A 27,013-nucleotide genomic window follows, 5' to 3' on the forward strand; every position below is an offset into this window, starting at 1 on the left:
TCAAGTATAGTTTAGCAAAGATGACAAGATAACTAATTACATGTACCCTTGGGGAAGGATTCATTAGCAGAAACACTGGAGGCAGATGACTCATGGGGACCCCTGGGCCAGTTAGCTTTCAAGGCCCAAAGTACAATATTTGTCTTTGAAATAGCAGGCATGCAAATGCACAATTACTGTCATATACAGTATATACAGTAGGAATATAGGAAGGGTTAATGGCCCCTGGGCCCGACCATGCATTAATGGTTGTAATTCTCATCAGCCCCACTGTCTATAATCCGTCCGTGAGTGCAGGGGGTAAAACCAGAACATGTCAGAGGAGAGGACACAGCCTCCTCCTGCGTGTCAGCTGTCTGTCAAGGGTGAGGAGGAGCGACAGGAACCTTTTGTTGGGGTAGATGGCACGTTTTTGGGTCAATTGCTTGATGCCATCAGAGACAGAGAGGCGCTGCCGAAGCATCAAGAATGCTAGCACCAAAGTGGCAGAGCGACTGACTCCCATGATGCAGTGCACAAACACCTTTCCTGCACAAAGGGTTGAAGGATTAGAAGGTGTAGATGTAAACAGATTGTCATCAATAAACTGCGTTGTTTAATATTGAAACAGAAGCGGACATGATGGCACGACAAGCCTTGATGTAGATGTGTGTGCACAGTGCACACGCACACATCATAGCATACCGTCTTTGCTCTTCAGGCCCTTCTGTATGAAGTCAGCTGCAGGTTTGAAGTACTGACTGAGGTCAAACTGGTCTGAATCCTCTGCTGGAATGCCACAGTAGACACACATGTTCCCATAGTAACTCTGGTCACCAATGCTGCCTTGTTTGGAATGCGCTGCATTCAGAACATGAGTGATGCCAAGTTTACGTAACGCACTTCTGTTCTGAGCTATGGCCCTGGGAAACAGACAGGAAACACGGGTGAGTGAGGAACATTACAAACTACATGAAACAGTTTAATTAAATATTATTAATTAAATAATATGCAGCCTATATAGAAAGACAGTTTGAATGAAACGGCAATGGAAGAGGCCCTCAAAAGTGAGAAGTACCAAAAGTACAGCACTTCCTATACCCTGCCAGAAGTCGGAGGGGGGGGACGGGACTGTAAGTGTAATAATTCCTTGAGGTTTGTAAACAGGTGAGACACTCACACATTTCCTATGTATAGGTTGGGCCAGACCTCGTCGACCGACGTGAGCTCCAGTCTACAGGAATCCAGGATATACTCCAGTTCTTTAATGAGCGCGAAGTCCTGTGGCTGAGTTCTCCCAGACATCTTCAGAGAGACAGTGCTTCCCAATGTAACTGTTACTCCACTGTCTGTGTACACTGGAGTTACTCAGCGTGTCTGTCTCAGTGTATGCATGTGTGTGTGTGTGTGTGTGTGTGTGTGTGTGTGTGTGTGTGCAGTCTGACAGTGAGAGATATGAGCAGCTGGCCATTTCAGGATCCTGGTTAGCTCCAAAATTAGCTGCTGGCTCAGTGTGTTCCTTCTCACTAGTTACCGGTATATGTTCTTTGCTATTAAATTGATCATGCTCACTCAGTGATGCCGAGGACCAAGCTGCAAAGACAAGGACATCATGTGAAGATTGAGCTGTCACCACTGAGGATGATTATATCAGGACAGTTTTCTGTGTATAGTGGTACGTACAGTACAGTAGTAGCTAGGGGACCTGGCTGGCCAGTGCGGATACAGGCTCACAATGGTGACAGTGGTACCGTACAACTGGTGACTGAAAACTGTAACTACCGGTTTTACACACAATCTTGTATGGTGTAAATTATACCTGCTTAACCTTTCATCATTCTTCATCACTCTTTAACCATTTATTTTGCCATCTATCATGTGAGAATCAGTGTTAGGGGGGGGGATATGCATTATATAAGTAACACATTACATAATAATGTCACTTGTTATGAGTAACAGTAACAATATAATATTTTGTTTACACACTGGATCATAATATAAACTTTATATATATATATTTTCTTATAATGAATTAATGTATATTAATCACTATACAGTTTGTCTCCAGACTCATTACACTTTTATGGCGTGGCACCAAAGGGGTTAGCTGTCTAGAACAGCGTCCGTCCGTCCGTCCGTCCATCCGTCCGTATGTCCATACTGTACGTGTGAACTTCCCCAATACTGACGGGCGTGGTCCTCATTGTTCAAATAGAGGGGTGTTGGGCTGGATCCATCTTCTTGTGTCTGTTCCTCTGTTTTTGGTCCAGGGTAATAAGCTGTTTAAGGAAGCCTCTGTTAGGGAAAACCTAGCGCCTTTGCTGTACGGCCCGTACAGAGCTCAGAAGACTGAAGTGGTGATGGACCATGAGGTACGCTAGGACCAATGCAGCTGACCGACTCACACCCACGGCGCAGTGCACCAGCACCTTACCTGGAAAACAGAACAGCTACATTTACAGTGAGCACATTAAAGTATACAGTACAGTTGTTGTTAAAGTGTAAGAATGTATGTGATGCCTTGTGGTACCTCCTGATGTCAAAGCCTGGTGAATGAATTCAGCAGCAGGGTAGAAGAAAGGTGAAAGGTCAAATGTTGGCAGGTCATTGGCCGGAACGCCGTAGTATGTCACTGTTGTCCCGTAGAAGTCATCACTGCCTTTATAGCACATTTTACCATGGGCTGCATTCAAAACATGAGTGATTCCCAACTGCCACAGGCCATACTTGTCATGAGACATATATGTATATGTATATGTATATGTATATGTATATGTAGGTATATATACCTGGTAGAAATAACATACATCATCGCATCAATAACTAGCAAGGGGCACTCGCCAGGCCTGTGCACATCATGTGTAGATAAAGTTAACATTGGTCTTTAATATGTGTGTCTGTGTTTTTGTCTATGTGCATTAATATGTTGGTCACTGTGGGTGTGTGTGTAAGGAATTGCAAAACTTGTGGCAGAATAAGCTTCATTTTTGAAGCTAAGGTTTTCACTGTTTCAGCCAAAGTGTACAAATGTGGGAATGTCTTCCATAGCCAGTGTACACGACATGTTTGGTGCTGATTGTTCCAGTAGTTTTCCAGAAACGAAAACACAGACACAGACACGCACGCACGCGCGCGCGCACACACACACACACACACACACACACACACACACACACACACACACACACACACACACACACACACACACACACACACACACACACACACACACACACACACACACACACACACACACACACACACACTTATTTAACTCTACGGTGCAATTATGTAATTGCACCGGGGGGGGGGGGGGGGGGATGAAAACAAAATCTCCGGATTTCTGCCTGGCGGAGATAACAGACAACACACTCACAGTCTATTACAATGCAGGACACTTACATGTCTCCTAGATACAAGTTCGGCCACACCTTGTCTCCATGGCGACAGGAGGATTGTGCTGAATGTAAGACCTGCTCCAGTTCCATTAGACATGGGCTCTTCCACATACACTCCTTCTCACTCATGCTCTTCACCTTCCCTCCTGACTCGCCTTTCATCTCCTTTCTCACTTCTGACACGTCACTCATTGCAGAGTCCATCATCAAAGTAGCGAGTAGCCTTAATAATATACAAAGGGAAGGTTTTCTTTTGCCTTAAAACTAAATCACACAACACAAAAACCGCACTGGGTTCTGTGAAAACACAACAACATTTCAGCTGTTGCAGCAACAGACTCACAGTCTCTGACTGTCAAAGACAGGTGTTGCAGGTCGTGTGCAGGCAGCAGCAGAGGACTCGGGTACCAGATATTTCCTTGTAACTCAAAACATCAATAGGAAAGCTGTCGCCTGTATGAGATAACAAATTAAGAAGCTACTACATTCCACAACACACCTCTGTTTTGGACTTGGACACATGCAAATTATGCAATATAACGGCTAGGCTGTTGTAGACAAAGGTCAAGTTACCAGCAGATTTGGAGTGGACACATGCAATTGGTGCAATCTAATGGCGCAACCATACTCCCATGCACGTGGAGGCGCTGTTTTCCCAGGCATTCTTTGAACGGTTGTTTTACTGTCCACCATATGTCTCTTCCTGTTTGGCATGTTGTTGCCAAGTTGTCAGAAGCATGTTGGCAATGAAATACTTCAGTTGTGAGCCACTTGTTGCTTTAAACAAGTTAGTCCACCTAAACAGACAACACAAGCACAGTCCTGAGTCATCGGAGTGGCACTAGTCTCTTGGTAAGGCGTATTACAGAAACTAGGCTGTGGCTTTTAGATGTTTTCAAATGTGTTTTTAGGCGAATGGCTTAATCACTGTCGAGTGTGTGAGGTGACAGATGTGGTGTAAACGGGGGTGAGCATCCTCGTACAGTAGTTTCTGTAGAAAAACAACCTGTATTTTTTAGATTTAGTTGTAGTTTAGTCTTTGGGCTGTCTGAAATCACTCAATCATTTTTGATTGATTGATTGATTGAATACTTTATAAACAGTTTGGAGAAAAAAAAGCACAGGAAAGTACAGTTCAATACAAGGTCTGCTAAGAGGATTTAAATTTAACGCAAGAAGGCCTATAGCTTCCTGCTCAATTCAGTGATTAGATAGGCCTATATAGTACTTACTGTAAGTACTAACTGAATTGTACTAGTATAAGTTATACATTACATACTCAGTCCACATACAGTACATGTAGTGATTTACATATACACAGCCAGAACACACCCTCTGTGATATTTCATATCCATAGATCTATGAAATATATATGTAATATCACATGGCTATATGGCTAGGAGTAATGAATGAATGGTTTTGAACAGCCTTGGTTATGGTTTATGTTATTTCATTTCCCTAAATTAATATCCTCCTTGTATGTGTCATTGTCATATTGGAACGTATGAGGACAAGTCACACAATGTAATCTGAGCAATGAGCATTACGCTCTCTCTCTCTCTCTTTCTCTCATGTCTCTCTCTCTCTCTCTCTCTCTCTCTCTCTCTCTCTCTCTCACACACACACACACACACACACGTGCGCGCATGCGGGAGAGAGCTGTGTCACACAGCTGTGTCACCGTCTTATGTGACTCACTACTGTAAGCCTCACAGAGATGCTGACATGGCTAGACGGACACCCTAGACTCCTAAAGACTAGGCTACATGCTGTTAATGTGGTTGCGAGGTTGGCTCGCAACCACAATACACTAGCCATACACTAGCCATTTGAAGGAATTGGCTAGTGTATATGAGGGAGAACAGAACAGAACAACTCCTCTGAGGTCAATTAGTTGAGTTAGGATTTGTTAATAAAGATTTAACAGATTGATTCACTTGGGCTAGTTGCTACACCATACAACATTTACTGCTGCTGTTCTAAACGTATTTACTCAATACTGCATGCCTGATATATAACCCCAGGCATGCAGTAAATCTGTCTGCCTATAATTATCTGAACCATCACTCATCATGTCATAAAGGAACTTCTAGGAATTTGTAAAGAAATGTCCCACGGGTCACTCATTGTCAAGAAGATAATTGACTGTGGAGTAATTTTAGTAATATTCTGTTCTTTCTTATCAATATACCTTGCTTACTGTACTGTGAAGTCGATATGGTTAAAGAGTGTCTGCTAAATGCCTAAATTATAAAATTACCTGGGCACTGCAGTGTTCACATTCAGCTGTGGGCAAGCTGTGAGTGCTTGCTTATCCTGGCAGACTTTGGAGCTGTGGTGAACCCTTGCTTATCAGCAGGTCGAAGTACAGTAAAAGAGCAGGGCAGATTGTCTCATCAGTAGAGAAGTCCTGCTGTTTGAGTGGAACATACTGTATCACTTCACCTCCACCCAGCCAGGCACTGGAATTATTGACTGTGCTGGATTACTGACTGAAGATCTGCGGAACAGCTAATTTGGTCAGTTTTATATCTATGTTTGTATTTATTTGTATAGACGGCAATGATCACCAAACCAGAAATGTATAGTCTAGATGTAATACATAGTTTGAATTATACAGCACAGTTTTTTACATCTAATTTGGAGAAGTTCTGGCAAGTTCTGGCAGACTTTATAAACTGTTTTTAAAAACATATTTTTATAGATGTGGTCCCAGTACTTACATGCCTACTGTACAGTTAACTGAGCTGTTGCTGTAATGACACCAAATAGCTTACACACCATTACTGTAGGTCAAACTGGTATAAGTACTGTATGCTAAGTTGCTAACAAGCTGTGTTAGTCACCGTCTACTCAGTAACAGCAGATTACCTCTCACAGAGACTGCGTGAGAACAGTATGGGTGGGTCAGTGTGAATTGAGTTGTGTGCGATGTTGCTGAATCTATTCTCTGTCTCTGCTTTGGGTCTTACAGTCTGTGCATCTTCTGCCTCTCTTCTAATGTGCAGGGGTATGGATTCACCGGAGGTGATGGTGAGCACCTGGAGCTGTGAGCAAGTGGCCCGATGGCTGAGGGAAGAAGGCTTCGGGGAGTATGTAGTGCTGCTGTGTACAACGCACCGTCTGGACGGCACCAGCCTTTTGTCGCTGACTGAAGCAGACTTACGCGGCCCCCCGCTGGGTCTCAGCGTGCTGGGCGACATCAAGAGGCTGGCCTTAGCCCTTAGGCGGCTCCAGAGCCAAAACCAGGCCCAGGTGGAGGAGCTTGGTCTCGGCTCCACAGACGGCCTGCCAGTCGGGGCCTCGGTGGCGTCAGCGGGCCCTGAATGTGGGCGTAGCGGGGCCGACAGGAGGTGTAACGGGGGTGAGCACTTGTGTAATGGAACTGAGCTTCGCCTGAGGAATATTGACAGATACAGTTATGCGTCGGGTGACGCGCCCTGTCACACACACTCCAATGGGAGGTGCAGGCAGCACCTGGCAGGCCGTCTGGACCCAGAGCTGTGGAAGACGGCCATGAGCTCCGTCTATGTTATGCTTGTGTTTGGATTCACATCGTTCGTCATGGTCCTCGTGCACGAACGCGTGCCTGACATGAGGACATACCCGCCACTGCCGGACATATTTCTGGACAGGTACAGTTACAGTATAAAATGTATGGTACCCCGTTTGTGTTTCCTTCCTTCATGCCGTTGGGTGGCGTTGTTCATTTTTATAGCAGTGAGGTAAATGTTGGTTTGAAGATTCAACCCCCCCCCCCCCCCCCCATGTCGAGCAATAATCAAGCAAGCAAGACTGCTTGCTTGACATCAGTGTTCAAGTCCATGGTAGGTGATATCTAATCTACATGCTGATACTGTTGTTTTTCAGTGTTCCTAGAATCCCCTGTGCCTTCGCGATGGCTGAGGCCTGTGGTCTGATCCTGTGTTACATATTTATTTTGATCCTGCTGCTTCATAAACATAGGTAATTCACCACTGCATTGTAATTACGAATACTGTAGGCATTACAAGCCAAACAACATTTCATCAATATTATTGGACATACTACTACTTACTAGAATTTGTGTAGTTCCATTGTTTACACAGATTTCTTAATGCATTCACAATGAATTATCCGTTTATTCCAACTGTACTTAATACAAATGTTTATTTTATTTCAATCAGACAAATTTGCTTTTAATATTACTCATTTAAGTGTATTTCTCTCTCTCTCTCTCTCAGATCCATTCTGTTTAGACGTCTGTGTTCTTTGATGGGAACAGTATTTCTTCTCCGTAGTTTCACCATGTTCGTCACGTCCCTCTCTGTACCAGGTCAACATCTACAGTGTGCCAGTAAGGTAGGCAGGCAGGCACAACACACACAAACAAACGCATTCACGCACGCACGCACGCACGCAAGCACGCACAAACACACAAACACACGCACTGGTAATAAATGATTATTTTACTGTATGCTTGTTATCTTTGAATCAGAGATTATAACGTGTTATGAAAATGTTACAGCATGTGGTGTGTGTTTGTTCCATAGACGTATGATGATATGTGGGGAAAGCTCCAGAGGGCGCTGGCGATCTGGAGTGGCTTTGGGATGACCCTGACAGGGGTTCATACCTGTGGGGACTACATGTTCAGTGGACACACCGTTGTCATCACCATGCTGAACTTCTTTGTCACCGAATGTGAGTCCTAATGACTTGTGTGTTTTAGAAAAAGTTGTTTCTTTTGTAATTTGCATATGGTATAAGACTCTTCAGCCTAATTTATACTTAATCGTGAGATGGTGTTTCTCTCCGGAAATAAACGGATGAAATATCGGATTTCACCGCTGCTTACTGTTACTTATCGTTGTGTCCCACAGACACACCACGGAGCTGGAATCTGATCCACACCATCTCCTGGGTGTTAAACTTGTTTGGGATATTTTTCATCCTGGCGGCTCATGAGCACTATTCCATTGACGTGTTCATAGCCTTCTACATCACCACACGTCTTTTCCTCTACTACCACACCTTGGCCAACACTCGTGCCTACCAGCACAGCCGACGAGCACGCATATGGTTCCCCATGTTCTCTTTCTTTGAGTGCAATGTCAACGGACCAGTACCCAACCAGTACCATTGGCCCTTCAGTAGACCTGCATTCATGAAGACTTTGATTGGCTGACATGTCACATTGAAAGACTCATAGAGATCATATTATGTCATAATTATAATATAGAGGATATTGTAATTATAATATAATTTTCTGTAGCCTGAAATTGATTCACAGCAAAGTGGTCCTTTGTTGAGAATGGTTGCTAGTATTTTTATATTATTTATGAACAGATGGTGTTTACACTAATCTTATCCTGCGTTGTGTGAGGTTTATTAGAGGACAATAACTTCTTTCTGTATTTCAGAGAGACAAGTCAGTCACACCTGCCTTTTAATTACTTTATTCACTTTATTAATTTATTGTATGGCCCACTGTGGTGACAAAGCGTGGGGTTTAATAATGTGGAGTTGTCAATTGTATTAATTATATTTTCAAGAAATGGAAAGGCTAGCTACACCATAGTTAAATAGTTGACATGTTTTGGATTTGTTGCCACGGTCTTCTTTGCTATGAAACAGTTGAGGGGTGGGGTTTGGTTATTTTTTTGCATTTGGGTGTTCACTGTAGAACTGTTTTCACCAGACATACTTGAATTTTATGTATGGGGCGGCAGTGGTTCAGGGGGTAGAGTCACTGGTAGAGTGGCTGGATGCATATGTTCAATCCCGGGCTCCCCCAGAGTTAGTGTGGAAGTGTCCTTGAGCAAGACGCTGAACCCCTAATTGCTCCTGATGTGCAGGTTGGTGACTTACATGGTTTCCTCCGCCAACGGTGTATGAATGGGGGAATGGAATGCATAAATCTATGTAAAGCGCTATATTGATGCTAGATTTAGCATTTATTTTCCATTTATTTATGAAATACTGAAAGTGTTTTATTTGACCACATCAATATCATTCGAAAAAAGAAGGAAAGACAGAAAATCCAGGATATGTTCTATTTTGCCAATTAACTATTCTTTTTATTTTCATAATTTATTTATCATGGAATTTCACTTTCATGTTTTTATGATTTTGTATTTTGTGACTTAAACTTCATACTTATTTGTTTTAATATTGTCTGTAGACCATGGGTACCATGATAAGAAACAGAATTAATGTATTGAATACTTTATTGAACACGCCAAATGGATGACACAAAAAGCCAGAGGCTTGTTTCCATTGTGGTCCATACATTGCCATGGAATACAAGAGTTAAGTATCCATTTAGGTTTAGATTTCATTTTTCAATCATGAGCTTTCTTAACACTTGCATCACTAATAACCTCATTAACAAACCAAACATTTGGATCATGGCTTTTCAGGGGTATCTTATGAGAAACACGTCTCTATCTCATTGTTCCTACTCTATAGCATCCCAGTCTACTGAAAGTTATTTTATTTTGTTAATACTTTTTGTATGGATTATTTGCCTTTTGGCTCAACAATAAAAGGTTTACAAAAGTGTGTGTGTGTGTGTGTGTGTGTGTGTGTGTGTGTGTGTGTACTGCGCACGCTGTTCCTGACATTGGTCACATTTGGTGTTCCCAATGTGCAATTATATTAATCTGCACAGATAACTCATCTGATCACTTTCTGGATAAACAACTGGAAAACTTTGCAATAATATTTGATTACTAATCTCTCACAGACAGAGGTTATGAAGTGTGGGACGGACCCGTTCTCTATTAATGGGAAATGTAAAGGAGTGCAGCTGATTCACGAGGGTGGTAGTAGTAGTAGTAGTGTTAATAAATGTAAAGGAGTGCAGCTGATTCACGAGGGTCGTAGTAGTAGTAGTTGTGTTAATAAATGTAAAGGAGTGCAGCTGATTCACGAGGGTGGTGGTAGTAGTAGTAGTGTTAATAAATGTAAAGGAGTGCAGCTGATTCACGAGGGTGGTGGTATTAGTAGTAGTAGTAGTGTTAATAAATGTAAAGGAGTGCAGCTGATTCACGAGGGTGGTGGTAGTAGTAGTAGTGTTAATAAATGTAAAGGAGTGCAGCTGATTCACGAGGGTGGTAGTAGTAGTAGTGTTAATATTGATACTGATAACTGGTCGATATGTAAGCATCAGGTCATTGTAAAGAGTCTCTCGGCTATGAACATTTTTAGATGGCTTATTTGCAGTGCAATTAATATTAATTAATATATGTTTCAACAGGGTGTGTATGTGCCTTAGGCTACTAACCGGCCCTTCCAGAACTTAAGACAAGTATATAGTAATAGTAATATAGAGAAGGCTAGAAGGAGTATTGGGGGCAATGCACACACATCATATAAAGGCTGCATCTGAGAGTTCTCAGAAACTTCAGCTCCTTTTCTAAGGTCACATCAATACTCAGGATGGTGAGTACTGTACATATCTGGCATTGTGAGTCTAGTGAAGACTTTTCAATGTACACACTATAGGCGCCGCTACAGCATTGTGATGAGTATTTGTTTTACACAGGATGTGTTGGTTATTGATTGATTGAATGATATATAGAATGCATATATTATCTGCCAATTATTATTATTATTATATGTTTTTGATACTATTTCAGAATTCCCTCCCAGTGATCGTTGTTTTCCTGGGGCTGGTTGTGCTGTGTCAGTCCTCCTGCTTCATCAACAGGCTAAAGATAACAGACATATTCCACCTTCCAACAGGTGAGTTCAGCTCCATACAGTATGTCAACAGTGGAATAGATAGACATAAATCACGGTAGTAATTAACACTAATTTATACTTTATAATACAGCAGTGTTGCTCGCTGAATATAGCTGATTGTTCTTATTCTTTTTTTTTTAACTGATTTTCTAAATCAGTTATTTCTACTGAGTGACATGACAAAGTAAGTAGGCCTATTAAATGCTGCTTAAGTTAAACGTTACACATTGGAATGGCATGAGCAGTGGAAAATAAGGAAAGGCTCTTCTGTGTTCGCTAGAGGCTGAGGAGATTGGTGTCAGGTTGAGCCATTATTTGACTGGACATGAGGTGTTCCAGTTGTTGTACTTTATGCCGCCTGACTCAAAATGTACCAAATGGACACACATTCACAGTGTAGTGCCCTGGTTCCCAAACACTGGGTCGGGACCCATTTGTGGGTCTCGGACACATTTTTATGGGTCCCCTTATTTTCCGTTTCCTACATTTTGTATTTAATTATTATTTCGAAACATTTTCTAAAATCGTTGAAAATCTTTGAATTGAAAACAAGTTTTCAGTCATTTAAAGAAAAATCAAAGGAATTTTATAAATTAGAAAACAAATCTTTTCTAGTGAATATAGTAGCCGATCTACAAGCTCATAACGGTGCGAAGCGACGCGTTGTGAGCTTGTAGATCTGTTATTTTCACAAGTTTGGGTCCGGGGAGACATCACATTTCTCTTTTGGGTCATGGGCAAAAAGGTTTGGGAACAGTCTGTATACGGTACACCACTGGTTTTCAAAGTCCGTTCTGGGGACCTTGAGGGGGTTCCAGGCGGTCAAGAACACTTTGAGAACCACAGCAGTACACACAAAATTATCCAGAGCAACACTTCGTCAGACCTGGATATGTAGCCTAGGTGTATTATAATTATATTATGTGTTATTCTTTGTGTTCAGGTTGTGTGGATAAGGACAGCAAGGAGCACGCCTTTGGCTCTCACTGGACAACTAAAGACTGCTTGGCATGCTCCTGTTCAATGCGAGGCCTGAGCTGTTGCACCAAGTAAGACTTTTCTCTCCTTCGAACTCAATCAAATCCCACTAACATATAACCCTTTATCAAACAGTGTTTTTGTTCTTCACTGTGTGGATTGTGTGCTTATATATTTTGATGGTGGCGTCTTGTTATCAGGTTTCTTATATCTTAACTCTGTTTCATTCATAGGCTTCCATCACAATCCTCGATGAGCATTCCTGCAAATTGTGAGATAATTGTGAATAAAGCGACCTGTTCTTATAAGATGGCATGTAAATAAGCTAATAGCTGTTAATGGCTGATTGGACCAATTAGACCCACAATGGAACTAAATGCTCTCAATCATTCCCTGAATTCTGATTCTTCAGTATGCATGTGAATAATTTATATTACTGTAAATTGTCACAGATTTATGCTACTGTTAGGCCTACAGTGCCAATAAAGGTCAAATCTACAACTTATTTGAATATAGTGTGTGTTTTCTTTCATTTTTTAACATGTATAGTTTGTTAGTTTGATCAAAGTACTGCCATAATGGAGTTCTAGCTCTGCAAGGGAGTTAACAACCTAATGACATCTTACAAACACTGACTAGGTACCTACTAGGTCAGGTACATTTTGGACAAATTGCACTTGGACGTTCACTGTCACTGTAGGAAGTGTTCTTTTGACTAGACACTGAAATGTATTATATATTGTTTTTATCAGCACTTGATTTCAAATTCAAACAAAATCAAAATGTTATTATATAGTATAGTAATGCTTCTCACCAAATGTTATTAATTGTGATAAATGTAGTTTTAATGCTTAAAATCTTATTTTTGATAGGAAACCCTACACAAGAAGAAGTATAAATTGCCTTCCCCCCCCAATGTTTTAGGTTGCATTACCCAGGGATACTCAAATAGATTTACCTGTGGGCCACATTACAAAAATGGCAAGGGGCCAGGGGCCAGTAGATAAAATTACGACATTAATGATACTTGATAACTTCTCTCTTTCAATTGCTTTATTTTCGCAAAATGTATCAAAGTACAATGTGCATGCACACAATATGTAAATAAATAAATGTGTTACATTTTCTTGCATAAACACAAAGAGCTGTTTCCATAACTGCACAAATTATTGCACATAACATGAGTAGCTGTTATAATAACATAATAACATAACATGAGTAGCTCTTTGCCTGCCTGCCTGCCTGCCTGCCTGTCTGTCTGTCTGTCTGTCTGTCTGTCCATGAGTAGTTATTTGTCTGTCTGTCAATGAGTAGCTGTCTTACTGTCTGCCTGTCTACGAGTAGCTGTCTGCCTGCCTGTCTTTGAGTAGCTGTCTGTCTGCCTGCCTGCCTGCCTGTCCAATTGTCCATGAGTAGCTGTCTGTCTGCCTGTCTGAGTAGCTGTCTGCCTGCCTGCCTAATTGTCCATGAGTAGCTGTCTGTCTGCCTGTCTATGAGTAGCTGTCTGCCTGCCTGCCTAATTGTCCATGAGTAGCTGTCTGTCTGCCTGTCTATGAGTAGCTGTCTGCCTTCCTGCCTGTCCAATTGTCCATGAGTAGCTGTCTGTCTGTCTGTCTATGAGTAGCTGTCTGCCTGCCTGCCCAATTGTCTATGAGTAGCTGTCTGTCTGTCTATGAGTAGCTGTCTGCCTTCCTGCCTGTCCAATTGTCCATGAGTAGCTGTCTGTCTGTCTATGAGTAGCTGTCTGCCTTCCTGCCTGTCCAATTGTTCATGAGTAGCTGTCTGCCTGCCTGTCCAATTCTCCATGAGTATAGCTGTCTGTCTGTCTGTCTATGAGTAGCTGTCTGACTGTCTGCCTGTCCAATTCTCCATGAGTAGCTGTCTGTCTGTCTGCCTGTCTATGAGTAGCTGTCTGCCTGCCTGCCAGCCAGCAAGTTGGTTAACAGAAAATAAATTGTTATGGCTGAGTAAAATAAAATACAATAAACACAATTTGCCTGAAAATAGATTACCCAGCTATGACCTTTTTCATGAAAAAAAAAGAGTAGTGATATGGCTGACTGAGTAAAATAAAACACCTGAAAATAGATAGCTATAAGTGAAGAGCAATTTCCGCAATTACCATTTCCGCAATTTCCACAATTTCCATTTCCACCATTTCCGCAATTTCCGCAATTACCATTTCAGCAATTTCCATTTCCACCATTTCTGCAATTTCCGCAATTACAATTTCCGCAATTTCCATTTCCATTTCCAACTATTAATGGCAGCTGGGTTTCATCATTCAAATAAAATAGAATTCTGTCCGTTTAGCTATAAAATTATGTCAGGGAATAGGGATACACAGTATATGTCTTTCATTTGCATTGCATCTCCCCCCCCCCCCCCCCAAGCTTTTATTTTCGTTCGAGTAATAGTACAACTCTATAATAGTATTACTTATAATAATGTAATTAAAGATAACTTCATTCAGATTTATTTATTTTTATTTCATTTTCCAGATTTTTTTCTTCTTTTTTTTAGATTTTCATTGGTGGGCCAGTCATAATGGTCCCGCGGGCCTGATGTGGCCCGCGGGCCTGAGGTTGAGTATCACTGTGGTAAAGCATAGAGGAAATTGATACAATTTCATAATTCTGAAAATATAGTTGATAAATATATTAAAATCTTACTCTATGTTCACATTGTGATACCATATTCTTCATTACATGAGTAAGTAATGGCCATCTTTAGCATAAAATGTCCCCCTGTTATGTCCCCCCTGTTACAGTGTAAATGGATATTTATATGGAAAAATTGAAATAATGCATTAAGCTGGACAAGCTTCTGACAGCTGAACTGATCAGAAAAAAGAAAGAAAATATTTTGTTTTGAAAAAGTTACTAGGCTGAAATGGTCCGGAAAAGTAGGAATGACCCCAGACTTCAGACACACATGACCACAAATGGCAGCAGTAGCCTATACAACGACGTCGAGTCTGTGGGGGCTATGGGGCTGTAGCCCCCATGAAGAATTAAATAGCCCCTTTTAGCCCCCATGAAGATTTTCGTGGACATTTTATATTAACATTAGGCTACAGATTTTCTGGGAATTATTGACCCTCTGTGACTCCGTCGCAAAATTCCGAAAATGTGAACCTCTCCGCAGGCTGTTCAGAGGTGTTAAAAGTACTCAAATGCTAATCAGGTTTCTTTTGTTTTCACCTAGCCGCAGGTATTATATGCCTACAGTACAGTGCCCATAGGCGGCGGGTGTGTAAGGCTAGGGAAGGCTTAGCCTTCCCAAAAATTATGCTGGGTATTTTTTTAAATATATATAATATATGTGCGCAGCATTATATAGAAGGCTATTGTGTGTGTAGTGTGTGTGTGTGTGTGTGTGTGTTGTTGCTGCTCCCTGGTGATCGGGTAGGTAGGCTATACAGCAACTGGCCTAATCAGCATATGATTGGCTACTAAACCTCGTCCGCTTCCAGTCGCTTTGTAGCAAACAGTAGCGCGCGCTGGTTTGTTTTGGGAAACAGCAAAACGCAAAATGTATTTTCCAAGGCAAAGATAAAGTAATTCAGAAGAAGAAGCTATGACTCGGCTGTCAGAACTCAGCACCACCACCAGTGCCCACACGGTTCACACCACTGCAGCAACACTGACACGTTCAGCGGAGTGACTGCTGTCTCTGTGCCGTCTGTGAAGAGCCATGAGCCGCGACTCCCGGGAGGGGCAGCAACACCGCCGGGTAATCTACACAGACTATAGTGAGACTAAACACACTGACTCTAGAAAAGACCCATATCGTCCAAAATAGGCTAATCAGTCTGTGTATAGGCTAATTCATTGGTAAAAGTACGCTAAATAACTCATTTTTAGACAATTTGGGAAATAAATAAATCCGTGGCGGCGCGATCTAAGGGTAATGGACACATAACGGACACCCGGGTATAAATGCAATAATTTATTAACAAGAAAATAATGAATATTTACAGATATATGACATGTTAAAGAAATCTGTCGGTGAGCACTTATAACATAGTTGAAACAACAATAATGAGACAGACACAATTCAGAGTATTGGAATAGAATGTATTCGAATACGGAGACAGCAGTGACGCGTTACAATGGAACACCGTACTGACTCAACACATCTCAGTCAGGCTTTAGCTTAAATACATTATTACCCCCCCCCCCCCCCCCCCCCCCAGGGGTGGGTGGGTCTTGTATACATGACATCAGAAGACCCCTTCAGAACCACACATGTCACAGGTCACAGACAGCTTCTCATGGCTTGGTTTATGACGTCCTTAAATGTACAAGCATTCCACATTTCCTTGACATTTCCCCCATTTATTCATTTAAGAACTCAAAACCAATATCACAACTCTCCGGACGTAGAAGTAGGCGAAACGACCCTGAAATCACATATCAGGTAAAAAAAATCCTACAAGGCTCTCTTTAAGTCTATCAGAGCAACCGCCCTCAGGCCTACGTTACACAGCGTCACCACAGTTTTATAACAACAAACAAGGCGAAGCCGTCCGCTCAGAACTGTCCACCTGCACACTTGACAGTGTGCTGCAGGCGTCACGTGGTTAAAACTGCACAGAGCAATCCAAACCGGCAGTCTTGTAGCTCCTGCACAGGGCTCAAACACAAAGCACTAGGCTATTGCACATCTCATCCACAAGCTCAGCTTGCAGATTGGCCATCTTGACAGAACAGCTGCAAACGTCACAGCTTTCCAAAGACCGGAAATTGTCACCGCACAGGTGACGCAGCATCATTCTTCTGAAGCACATGATCGCAGAATTCAGAGTCCAGACTGCCAACAGCACTTATATCCCTCATTTAGGAAACCAGCGTGGAGACGTTCGCGGATAGCAGACTAGCCACGCAACAGCTGTAGTGAGTCTACAGTCCACCTGCCTGCTGGCAATATAGCCTGGTTGTGATATGTAGATGTGATTGATATTTTTTGTTTGTTTTTTTAAGTCATTCTATAACAACACAAAGTAATTGAATTTATTTTATGTATTAATTGTATTTTATATATTACTATGTTATTACTAATTTTATGTATAACTATATTACTAATTGTATTTATTTGATGTATTACTATGTTATTACTAATTTTACTTCATGCATTACAAATAGTATTTGTTTTATGTATTACTGTTATTACTCATTTTATTTTTTATGCATTTATTTATTTTATGTATTACTGTTATTACTAATTTTATGCATTACTATATTGATAATTTATTTTATGTATTATTGTCTATATTACTAATTATATTTATTTTATCCATTACTATGCCATTACTAATTTTAATTTACTTTTATTTTACTATTTTAATTTACTTTACTTTTATTTTACTATAATCTATTTTTTTATCGTTCGTTTTATCCATTTATTTATATTATTATCTAGTTATTTATATTGGTTTATTATTTTATTGTTTAGAGCCCTGATTGATCACATCTACATATCACCACTACCAGTCAGGATCTGAGTGACTCAGAACCCTGGTGACCTCCAGATGGAGCCACACAGGAGACCAGCAACGTCCTAAAGAAAAGAAAGAAATGCTCATTACTACTTTGTTCATAAAACAATATTGATTGAAATATTTATTAACAGTTTGCAGAATTACAGTACATGTCAAGCACAAACTCAATACAAAGACTGTTAACTGCAAGTGGACGACCCAATTAAGCATTACACTTGTTTACAAGAGGGTCCACCATGTTCAATTCTTCAAAACATTTAGAGACGTACAAAGACACTTCTATATAGTCAAAGAACAGAACAGGAATTCATCATAAAGGAGGTAAAAAGGGAAAATAAACGTATACAGTGAGGGGAAAAAGGGAGTCAAGGGATTCACATGTCTTAATGACTGTTGGTAGGGCGTTCCACATTTTGGTGGCATAGGAGTGAAAATAATTGAGTCCCTTGTTTGTGCCGAATCTGGGTTGTACATGGTTCGTTGCACTCCCTCTGGTGTTGTGGGTGTGGACTTCGTTAACATAAAGGAAGTATCTAGACAGGTACATGGGTATCTTGGTGGTGTATCGAATCTTGTGGACCAGACCCATTGCAAGATGCTGTACTCTGTCGTCGACCCTAAGCCATTCCAGCCTGTCAAAGTGGGCAGGAGTGAGGTAGGTTCGGGGGGTGAGGCCAAGTAGGAGCCTGACCAGTTTGTTTTGGGAGGTCTGGAGCCTAGTTTTAAGGGCCTTTGAGGTGCTGTGGTACCAGGAGGTGCATGCATAGTCAAAGAAACCTTGTACGAGGGCTCCTGTTAAGGTCTTCAAGGTGTTTTTGTTGACCAGTGAGGAGATCCTGTAAAGGAATCTTGTTCTTTGGTTGACTTTTTTGATTACGTTGGTGGCCATTTTATCACCGGAAAGATTAGCCTCCAGGATGGAACCTAGGTAGGTAATTTCATCTTTACGTGTGATAACATTGTCACCAACTCTAACCAAGAAGCCATTTGCCTTGCTGAGATTACTATTAGATCCAAAGAGAATGGATTCAGTTTTTCCCAGGTGTAAAGATAGTTTGTTATCAGCGAGCCAGGTGCAGATTCTACCGAGTTCAGAGCTGAGGGCCTTTTCAACCTGCAGTTTGTTCCTGTCCGAGACTAGCAGTGCCGAGTCATCTGCGAACAGGAACAAGTTGCAGTCACAAGCTGATGTCATGTCATGATCATAGTGTGTGTGCGTGTGTTGTATAGTTACCTTGCTGTGATGTAACTCCAAAGGTGATCAGAAATAGTTGCTCCATCAGCTAGAAACGTGCTCTTCACCGGCATGATGATCTTGTTCCTAAAAAAAGTCTATAGTCAACCCTAACTGATTACAGAACATGATATAAAAAAACACAACTAGAAGGATTTAGGCCTGTCACAATTACCTAATCGCCAAGTATTTGAGATACTTTTTTTAGAGATTAGTCATAATCGTCTCCATGTTGAAAATGTTCATATATTGTCAAACATTTTAAAGAAATAATGGAAGCAACCGATCTACAAGCTCTAAACGTGTCACTTTGTAATTTTCTTCTCTTTTAGTGTATAAAGTTGTTGAATTATGCCATGTGCAGCTTTTTGTTTACAAAGCCTACAAAAGCCAAAGTTTTATTTAGAATGTTATGTTATGACGCAATTAAATTGTTACTAGTAATTTATTTGAGAAACAATTAAATCGGCCATTATAAAACCTCAAATTCCGACAGGCCTAAACGGGTTCCAGTGATGTCTACCGAACCTTCCAGCTCCATCCGAGCCTCCCAGCGACCCAGAAGTCCTCAGCGGAAACACCCAGGGAAAGCTTCGGATCTCGGGCATCGGCTGAGATCTCCATTCTAACAAAGAACAAAAGACAGACAGACAGACACACACGCACCCCAAATTAGCTTTGCTGTGTGTGTGGGTGTGTGTCCTGTCACAACATACACATGCACTTACAGTAACGTTTAAGAATAGGGATTGACCGATTATCGGCAACGGACGATTATTGGCTTTTTACTATAAAGCCTATAAAAAAGCCCCAACCCTAAAGCGGTTCGTACTGTCGAGTTCCTCACCGAAGCGGTTCGTATATGTTGAGTTCCTCTCCGAAGTCCTCCAGCGTCTACCCAGATCTCCGTCCTCTGTCCTCCCATCCATCCAGGCCCAGGTCGGAAGTCCTCCAGCGTCTACCCAGATCTCCGTCCTCTGTCCTCCCATCCATCCAGGCCCAGGTCCGAAGTCCTCCAGCGTCTACCCAGATCTCCGTCCTCCCATCCATCCATGGACAGACCTGCAGATCTCTAGAGGCTTCAGCTGCGTCTGCCATTTCCATCCTGAGAGAGAAAGAAGAAAGCATTAGCTCTACAAGCTCACAACACGTTGCAACGCGGTGTGAGCTTGTAGATCTGCTATTTTTTGCTGAACGCTCCCCCCAGAATAGGGATGCTGGGGTTTTAAGACTTTGATTAGCTTGGAAGGCTGACAGACATTCAACCACAGTGCCACTAGGAGGCATCAACACATGTACAGTCCTCAACATCTTTTGTCATTTTTTATTCAAGTGCTTCTAAAAGCAGATGAGATATTGACTCTCAAACTATTGTGCAGAGTCATTTAGATTTATCATAAAATATTTAAAACATTTGGATGACTGTAGTAAATGATGCCATTCTTCGTGCCATAACAGTACAAAAGCAGTTATCCATCCTCAGAAACAAGAAAGAACTATTCCTACTCACAGCTCATCAGAGTCCTCTGAGGAAGCCCCCGGGGGGGGGGGGGGGGAGCTTTGGAACGGATCTCTGTCCGGGAACATCAGCTCGTCTATCGATATCTCCATTCTAACAAAGAAAGAAAAGAAAAAAAACACACCAAATTAGCTTTGCTCTGTGTGTGCGTGTGTGTGTGTGTGTGCGTGTACCCTGTCCAGCAGTGGCGTTCCAGCGACGTCTCCCACGATCTCCGTCCTCCCATCCATCCATGGACAGACTTGCAGATCTCTAGAGGCTTCAGCTGCGTCTGCCATTTCCATCCTGAGAGAGAAAGAAGAAAGCATTAGCTCTACAAGCTCACAACACGTTGCAACGCGGTGTGAGCTTGTAGATCTGCTATTTTTTGCTGAACGCTCCCCCCAGAATAGGGATGCTGGGGTTTTACGACTTTGATTAGCTTGGAAGGCTGACAGACATTCAACCACAGTGCCACTAGGAGGCATCAACACATGTACAGTCCTCAACATCTTTTGTCATTTTTTATTCAAGTGCTTCTAAAAGCAGATGAGATATTGACTCTCAAACTATTGTGCAGAGTCATTTAGATTTATCATAAAATATTTAAAACATTTGGATGACTGTAGTAAATGATGCCATTCTTCGTGCCATAACAGTACAAAAGCAGTTATCCATCCTCAGAAACAAGAAAGAACTATTCCTACTCACAGCTCATCAGAGTCCTCTGAGGAAGCCCCCGGGGGGGGGGGGGGGGGGGGGGGAGCTTTGGAACGGATCTCTGTCCGGGAACATCAGCTCGTCTATCGATATCTCCATTCTAACAAAGAAAGAAAAGAAAAAAAACACACCAAATTAGCTTTGCTCTGTGTGTGTGTGTGTGTGTGTGTGCGTGTACCCTGTCCAGCAGTGGCGTTCCAGCGACGTCTCCCACGATCTCCGTCCTCCCATCCATCCATGGACAGACTTGCAGATCTCTAGAGGCTTCAGCTGCATCTGCCATTTCCATCCTGAGAGAGAAAGAAGAAAGCATTAGCTCTACAAGCTCACAACACGTTGCAACGCGGTGTGAGCTTGTAGATCTGCTATTTTTTGCTGAACGCTCCCCCCAGAATAGGGATGCTGGGGTTTTAAGACTTTGATTAGCTTGGAAGGCTGACAGACATTCAACCACAGTGCCACTAGGAGGCATCAACACATGTACAGTCCTCAACATCTTTTGTCATTTTTTATTCAAGTGCTTCTAAAAGCAGATGAGATATTGACTCTCAAACTATTGTGCAGAGTCATTTAGATTTATCATAAAATATTTAAAACATTTGGATGACTGTAGTAAATGATGCCATTCTTCGTGCCATAACAGTACAAATCCATCCTCAGAAACAAGAAAGAACTATTCCTACTCACAGCTCATCAGAGTCCTCCGAGGAAGCCCCCGGGGGGGGGGGGAGCTTTGGAACGGATCTCTGTCCGGGAACATCAGCTCGTCTATCGATATCTCCATTCTAACAAAGAAAGAAAAGAAAAAAAACACACCAAATTAGCTTTGCTCTGTGTGTGCATGTGTGTGTGTGTGTGTGCGTGTACCCTGTCCAGCAGTGGCCGTCGGGAGTCGAACCCGCAGCACGCCGTCCGGCTGGCTTGGCAGCATAGGTGCCCAGACAGTTGAGCTAACCGTCCGGGCCACACTTAAATATTTAATTGCAATTTATTAGAGCGACAATAATCGTCCAGTAAAAAGAAACCTCATAATCGTGAAAGGCCGGTTCTTACTGTGCGGTTCCTCACCGGGCAGGCCCAGGTCCGAAGTCCTCCGGCATCTACACAGATCTCCGTCCTAAGAAATAAAGAAATAAAGACTACATTAGCTTTTGTTGAGCTGCATATTCAGAACCACTTAAACCCTCTATAGATTTGATAAAACAGACCTTTAAAGAGAGCATTTGGTATATGCTCCGATTTCACTCTACACAAATTGATTTGCCAAACATAGCAGATCTACAAGCTCACAACACGTCGCAATGCGGTGTGAGCTTGTAGATCTGCTAATTTGGCTGAACGCTCCCCCCAGAATAGAGATGCTGGGGTTGAAGTGGTTAAAAAAAAGTGTCATTAAGACTTTGATTAGCTTGGAGAGCTGACAGACATTCAACCAGTGCCACTAGGAGGAATCATACTGCCATGCTATACTTCGTACCATAACAGTACAACAGATATCCATCCCAACAAGAAATATTCCTACTCACAGCTCATCAGAAGTCCTCAGAGGAAACGCCCGGGAGGGAAGCTTTGGAACGGATCTCTGTCCTTCCACGACGTCTACCACGACCCATCCACCCTAAGAAAGAAAGAACGAAAGATTAATTTAAGTGACCAAGAGCCAGATATATGTACATTGTGTCCTTTCACATCATACACAAAATGTATAGAGAACATTTAAAACAGAAGCAGACCATACCACTCGCAGTAATAGAAAAGTCTAAGTGGTTTCTTACTTTGAGCCGCCTTCAGAGCCCCCCATGCAGATTCATCCATGGACAGCGAGAACTGCAGATGTCCACCTGTAGGGGCTCCGGTTGAGCCTCGCAGCATCTGGAATGAAGACATGGTGGTCTATGAATGGCTTTGCACATCACTCACTTGTTGCTGCTGCCAATAGGAATTTGTGATGTCTGTGTGGCGACAATTGCTGTGCGTCTGTTTTTTTATAATACATACAATTTATATAGCACTTTTCAAGGTACCCAAAGTTGCTTCACAAAACAGTAAAAACTAATTTATTTGAAAATAAACTAGATTAAAAAGGTTCAAAACTAGAATTTTTTGGCATGTTTGTGAAGCTTTTCGGTTCCACACCAGTAACTGCTGTTCAACACTAACAGCTACATCCATGACCTCCCTGCAACAACATCAATGAAGTATGGCTATGCAGACGACCCGAGTACTGTGTCCCAGTCTGGAGCCGTAGCTCTCATGTCAAGAAGCTGGATGCTGCCCTCAACACCGGATGGGCCACCCCAAACAAACTGCCTGCCTGTTCTCGCTGGAATCACTCCAACAGAGGTCAGACGAGAAGCAGCCACGCTGGCCCTCACCGGGAAGGCACAGCTGAGTGAATCCCAGCCATCTCCTCCACAAGGTCGTCAGAGACACCACAGCACACGTGCCTCAAGTCACGGTGCCCTTTGCCACAACACACACACACACACACACACCAAGTCACGGCGACCTTTGCCACAGCACACGTGCCTCAAGTCACTGTGCCCCTTTGCCACACAGGCCCAGGAACTGCTCCACACAACACCAGCTGACACCTCCAAGGCATCCTGGGTGAAGGCAAGACAGAGGGACCAGTGGAATACATTGAGGACCCCAAATATGTTCTTTGCCAGCACCTCCCCTGCAGAAGTGGGACATCTCGGACAGTGCCCACTGTGAATGCGAGGATCCACTACAGACTGTGGAACACGTAATGACCATTTGCCCCAAATACCGGCCACCGAATGGTGATCGTGGCTTAGTTGACCTAGACAATGACACATTGTACTGGCTTGCTGCAACAGAGCTGAAGTTCTATGGACATACGGCAGAAGATGTTTAAGAAACTTATTTTTTGTAATTTCTTCATTTTTTCGGCAAACCTTTGTGGCATTTAATTTATGGAACATGTGGATGTTTCTTTATTTATTGGTGAAGTTTTAGTGCCACTTGTGGCATTCTTTGAAATGTATTGACACGTTTGATATATGTTTTTGTTAGGGATGTCCGATATTATCGGCCGATAAGGCATTAAAAATTAATAACCCTAACCCTTAATTTTACTTTATTTATTCTTTTACATTAAAAACATCTATACAAGCTCACAATACAATAAGACACATGTGAGCTTGTGAGAGATTAGATCATTTTAGATGAGACATTTTGCATGAGTCATTATTAATAATTACTTTTGGTATTTTAAGTACATTTTATACCAAAACCTTTGTACCTTTACTCGAGTACATGTTGAATTGTAACGGAGTATTTCTATATTGCAGTATTGCCTACTTTTATTTAAGTAAAAAGTTTGAGTTATGTTTCCACCACTGGAAAAAGCCTGCATATCGGTATCTGTTGATATCGGCAATTAGGAGTTGGACAATATCCAACACCGACTGTCGGACATCCCTTGATTTGTGTGATTTTTGTGGAGCTTTTAGTGAGTTTGTGGCATTTTGTGCAGTTTTTTGTACAGTTTTGTGAACGACCAAAGAGCACACCCAGTATGTATCACAAGGCTATTCCACCAGTCATCTACATCTCATAAGCGGCCATGAACTAAACACCACAGATATCACAATTTGACTTTGGCAGCAGCAAGAAACGACTGATATGCAAAGCTCTTCAGCCATGCTTCTCTCTATACAAACACTCATAATGTCCACATGGACATCTTAGCTGTCAGGATGGGGTGGTTCACACAGGAGACCAGGTTCAGTGTTCTAGCAGCATCTACGGTCATCTCCATCTACATTAGAAAGAAAGAAAGACATCAGAAGCTGACCATATCACTCACAGTAATAGAAACATTTTAAAAGGATCTCTGGCTAATAAGACAAATATTCCTTAACATTATACTTGCCATCTATAACTAAAATTGCAAAATATAAACCAGTTAAATATTTTATTTCTTTCATATAATCTTTTACTACATAGGAACTGTTCCCGTCGCAGGTTTATGATGTCCATGTGTGGTCCAGCGCTATGGAATGCACTTGCTAATAAAAAGTACTTAAAATATTGCTTTGATGCTTATATCAATTAAGCTGTTTTTGTATTAGCAAACACACGGACAGGCCTCTTTCATACTGGAGTAGCCTAATTCATCCGCTTCATTTACAGACATCAGTAAAACGTGACGTCCGTATTTAGAATACAACAGCAGTGCTTATTTTCCAGATCCAAACTTAGCGTTGCACAAAGCTTGCTTAATAGCGACATCAATTCATTCCAATCCACATTAAATGTCGCGCTCTGCGCGTTCATTCATCCGTATGGTATCGCTCATTTCATTAGCTTCAATAGCGTGACACATCCATGGTTAGATCCTTCCAATCGATCCAATTTCAATACTTGTGTCCGTATCAGAGTAAAGATTTCAACTTGAATGTAGGGCCAATATGCCTTTCTTTCTTTTATCACCAGAGATATACGGTTTAACGTGCTCACACTTTGGGACTTGGGCGTCTTGTTGTTTACTCACTTGTAGTCGTTTGTCGATGGTGATTGATGATGACTGTCAAGTTATTCGGGATTTTCTTCAGAAACCTTTTTGCCCAAACTTGAAAAACGGCTTAGCCGACAGGGGGAACTGTGGTCAACTCAAAAAGACAACTTCTTTCCTCTTTTGTTTGTTTTTACTTGAAATTGTGGTACAGGTAAGTACAGTTGTTGGTTAGGTATTAGGTATTTAGGCATTAGGTTGAAAACCTTAAACAGAGAAAAAGACAAAAAACAAATACAAGCTGTCATTATCTATGTAAGGTCATACTTAAACAAAAACAATAACTGAAATTCACTCATTTCACTCGAATAACCATAGTTACTAATGTAACCTACATGACTGAATCACTAGTCACTTGGGTAATCTAAATAAACAGGTTGTTTTAACTCATATTTCTTCCATAATTCAATTCAAGATCATCACATCAACTTAGCAAGCCTATATGCAACTTAAATCAAACTTATAGCTAATTATAGCAGTTAAATTTGGCCTAGCAGCACAAAACATAAATAACTTTTATAATAAATTTAAGCAACAAAATAAACTTCAATGCAGTAACAATTAACACACCAGTGGCATTCCCCTTGATGGCTTGAGGTTTCGGTCTTCCCAGCTCCAATGTTTGCAGTTCAGTTCATGAAAAGTCTTTCAGTTTGTTCTGCTTCTCTCCATGCTGTGTTCTCCACTGCTGCTGCTCTCATACTGGACAAACACTTCCTGTTTTCAGTGCCTCGCCCCAATCAGTGATTGTCACCAGGTGCTGACTACTCATGATCAGTGATTGACACCAATCGGGGAGCCCCCATGAGGATCATCAGAACTCGTCGGCTCTGAGCCTATATGTAGTGTTTTCATAATCATAATCTTTTTCAAACAAACCTCCATTCTGTGTTCTCTGTTCTTCAGTGTGTACACATCCACCTAAAGCGGTTTATTTTACAATGATACATATCTCTTGGTATATTCGCCCCCAACTGTGAGCTGGTTGTGGATTATTATTACTCAGTCTGTGTTCTGCCAACATGGTGATTAAATCAGAAAACACAAAGGGGTTTCCTACTTTTCTTTATCTGAACCCATGTGGTCACACATTGCTACAGTCTGTTGATGTTATATCTTATCCGAAATAGATCTTTCTAATACAGGAAAAACCAAAATAAAACCAAATATTTTGAATTGAGTTTGCATTTATTCCTCGTTCCAGTGTCTTTATAGGCCTACAAAGTGCTTCTCATATGGATATAGTAGCCTCGTGTCATATTCACAGTTGTCTGATTGTGCATTTATAGTTAATCTATAGTCTAAAATGTACAAATGTTTATTCAGTTAGAACATACACATGTCTAGTGTGAATGTCAGACAAGTCTATTTATTTTTAAATCGTATTCTTATTTTTATTCATATCACTATACCCTTACCTGTACCTGTCCTG

General features: G+C 41.7%; 2 protein-coding genes, 2 long non-coding RNA genes and 1 pseudogene across 9 annotated transcripts; 1 reads left to right on the forward strand and 4 right to left on the reverse strand.

Annotated features, from left to right (window-relative positions):
- Nucleotides 1-316: 316 nt before the first annotated feature.
- LOC308328814 lies at nt 317-3,629 on the reverse strand (annotated as a pseudogene). The gene is made up of 7 exons (XR_013966232.1): nt 3,382-3,629; nt 2,510-2,724; nt 2,208-2,413; nt 1,569-1,572; nt 1,160-1,328; nt 685-902; nt 317-528 (listed from the first exon to the last, which is right to left on the reverse strand). The product of XR_013966232.1 is annotated as an uncharacterized misc_RNA (transcript).
- Nucleotides 1,561-9,900, forward strand: LOC308328453 (sphingomyelin synthase-related protein 1-like). Of its 5 annotated transcripts, none has more exons than XM_080782277.1 (7): nt 1,561-1,654; nt 2,250-2,440; nt 6,386-7,012; nt 7,248-7,343; nt 7,601-7,718; nt 7,910-8,060; nt 8,240-9,900. In XM_080782277.1, exons 3-7 carry the CDS (start codon nt 6,390-6,392, stop codon nt 8,542-8,544), a joined length of 1,293 nt encoding a protein of 430 aa, XP_080638403.1. In that variant the 5' UTR covers nt 1,561-1,654; nt 2,250-2,440; nt 6,386-6,389; the 3' UTR covers nt 8,545-9,900. The 5 variants fall into 5 exon arrangements, with proteins under 5 accessions (XP_080638403.1, XP_080638407.1, XP_080638404.1 ...); XM_080782279.1 differs by lacking the exons at nt 1,561-1,654; nt 2,250-2,440 and adding exons at nt 4,126-4,229; nt 5,651-5,896; XM_080782280.1 differs by lacking the exons at nt 1,561-1,654; nt 2,250-2,440 and adding exons at nt 4,197-4,229; nt 5,734-5,896.
- Nucleotides 9,901-17,448: 7,548 nt separating this feature from the next.
- On the reverse strand, nt 17,449-20,523 carry LOC308327830 (uncharacterized protein). The gene is made up of 5 exons (XM_080781388.1): nt 20,331-20,523; nt 19,668-19,925; nt 19,349-19,445; nt 18,821-18,907; nt 17,449-17,645 (listed from the first exon to the last, which is right to left on the reverse strand). The coding sequence occupies exons 2-5, from the start codon at nt 19,807-19,809 to the stop codon at nt 17,579-17,581; spliced, it is 393 nt and encodes a 130-aa protein (XP_080637514.1). The 5' UTR covers nt 19,810-19,925; nt 20,331-20,523; the 3' UTR covers nt 17,449-17,578.
- A 1,230-nt stretch (nt 20,524-21,753) lies between these two features.
- On the reverse strand, nt 21,754-22,930 carry LOC308328636. Its single transcript, XR_013965316.1, has 4 exons — nt 22,814-22,930; nt 22,565-22,656; nt 22,092-22,155; nt 21,754-21,823 (listed from the first exon to the last, which is right to left on the reverse strand). It is a non-coding gene; the product is annotated as an uncharacterized lncRNA (long non-coding RNA).
- Nucleotides 22,931-24,629: 1,699 nt separating this feature from the next.
- LOC308328146 lies at nt 24,630-26,340 on the reverse strand. The gene is made up of 3 exons (XR_013965265.1): nt 26,152-26,340; nt 25,561-25,787; nt 24,630-24,825 (listed from the first exon to the last, which is right to left on the reverse strand). It is a non-coding gene; the product is annotated as an uncharacterized lncRNA (long non-coding RNA).
- Between the last annotated feature and the right edge of the window lie 673 nt (nt 26,341-27,013).

This window comes from Protomyctophum bolini (assembly GCF_963924005.1).
Source record: "Protomyctophum bolini genome assembly, chromosome: 14".
Taxonomy (NCBI): Eukaryota; Metazoa; Chordata; class Actinopteri; order Myctophiformes; family Myctophidae; genus Protomyctophum; species Protomyctophum bolini.

What these genes read in the sequence shown, in the direction of transcription:
- LOC308328453 (XM_080782277.1), top strand. Translation starts at nt 6,390, where the DNA reads ATGGATTCACCGGAGGTGATGGTGAGCACCTGGAGCTGTGAGCAAGTG. An exon ending in CCGGACATATTTCTGGACAG is followed by an intron (nt 7,013 to 7,247) that starts GTACAGTTACAG and finishes GTTGTTTTTCAG; the next exon opens with TGTTCCTAGAATCCCCTGTG. An exon ending in ATCTACAGTGTGCCAGTAAG is followed by an intron (nt 7,719 to 7,909) that starts GTAGGCAGGCAG and finishes TTTGTTCCATAG; the next exon opens with ACGTATGATGATATGTGGGG.
- LOC308327830 (XM_080781388.1), bottom strand. Translation starts at nt 19,809, where the DNA reads ATGGGAGGACAGAGGACGGAGATCTGGGTAGACGCTGGAGGACTTCCG. An exon ending in AACATATACGAACCGCTTCG is followed by an intron (nt 19,446 to 19,667) that starts GTGAGGAACTCG and finishes GTTCTTTGTTAG; the next exon opens with AATGGAGATCTCAGCCGATG. An exon ending in GGCTCGGATGGAGCTGGAAG is followed by an intron (nt 18,908 to 19,348) that starts GTTCGGTAGACA and finishes GACTTTTTTTAG; the next exon opens with GAACAAGATCATCATGCCGG.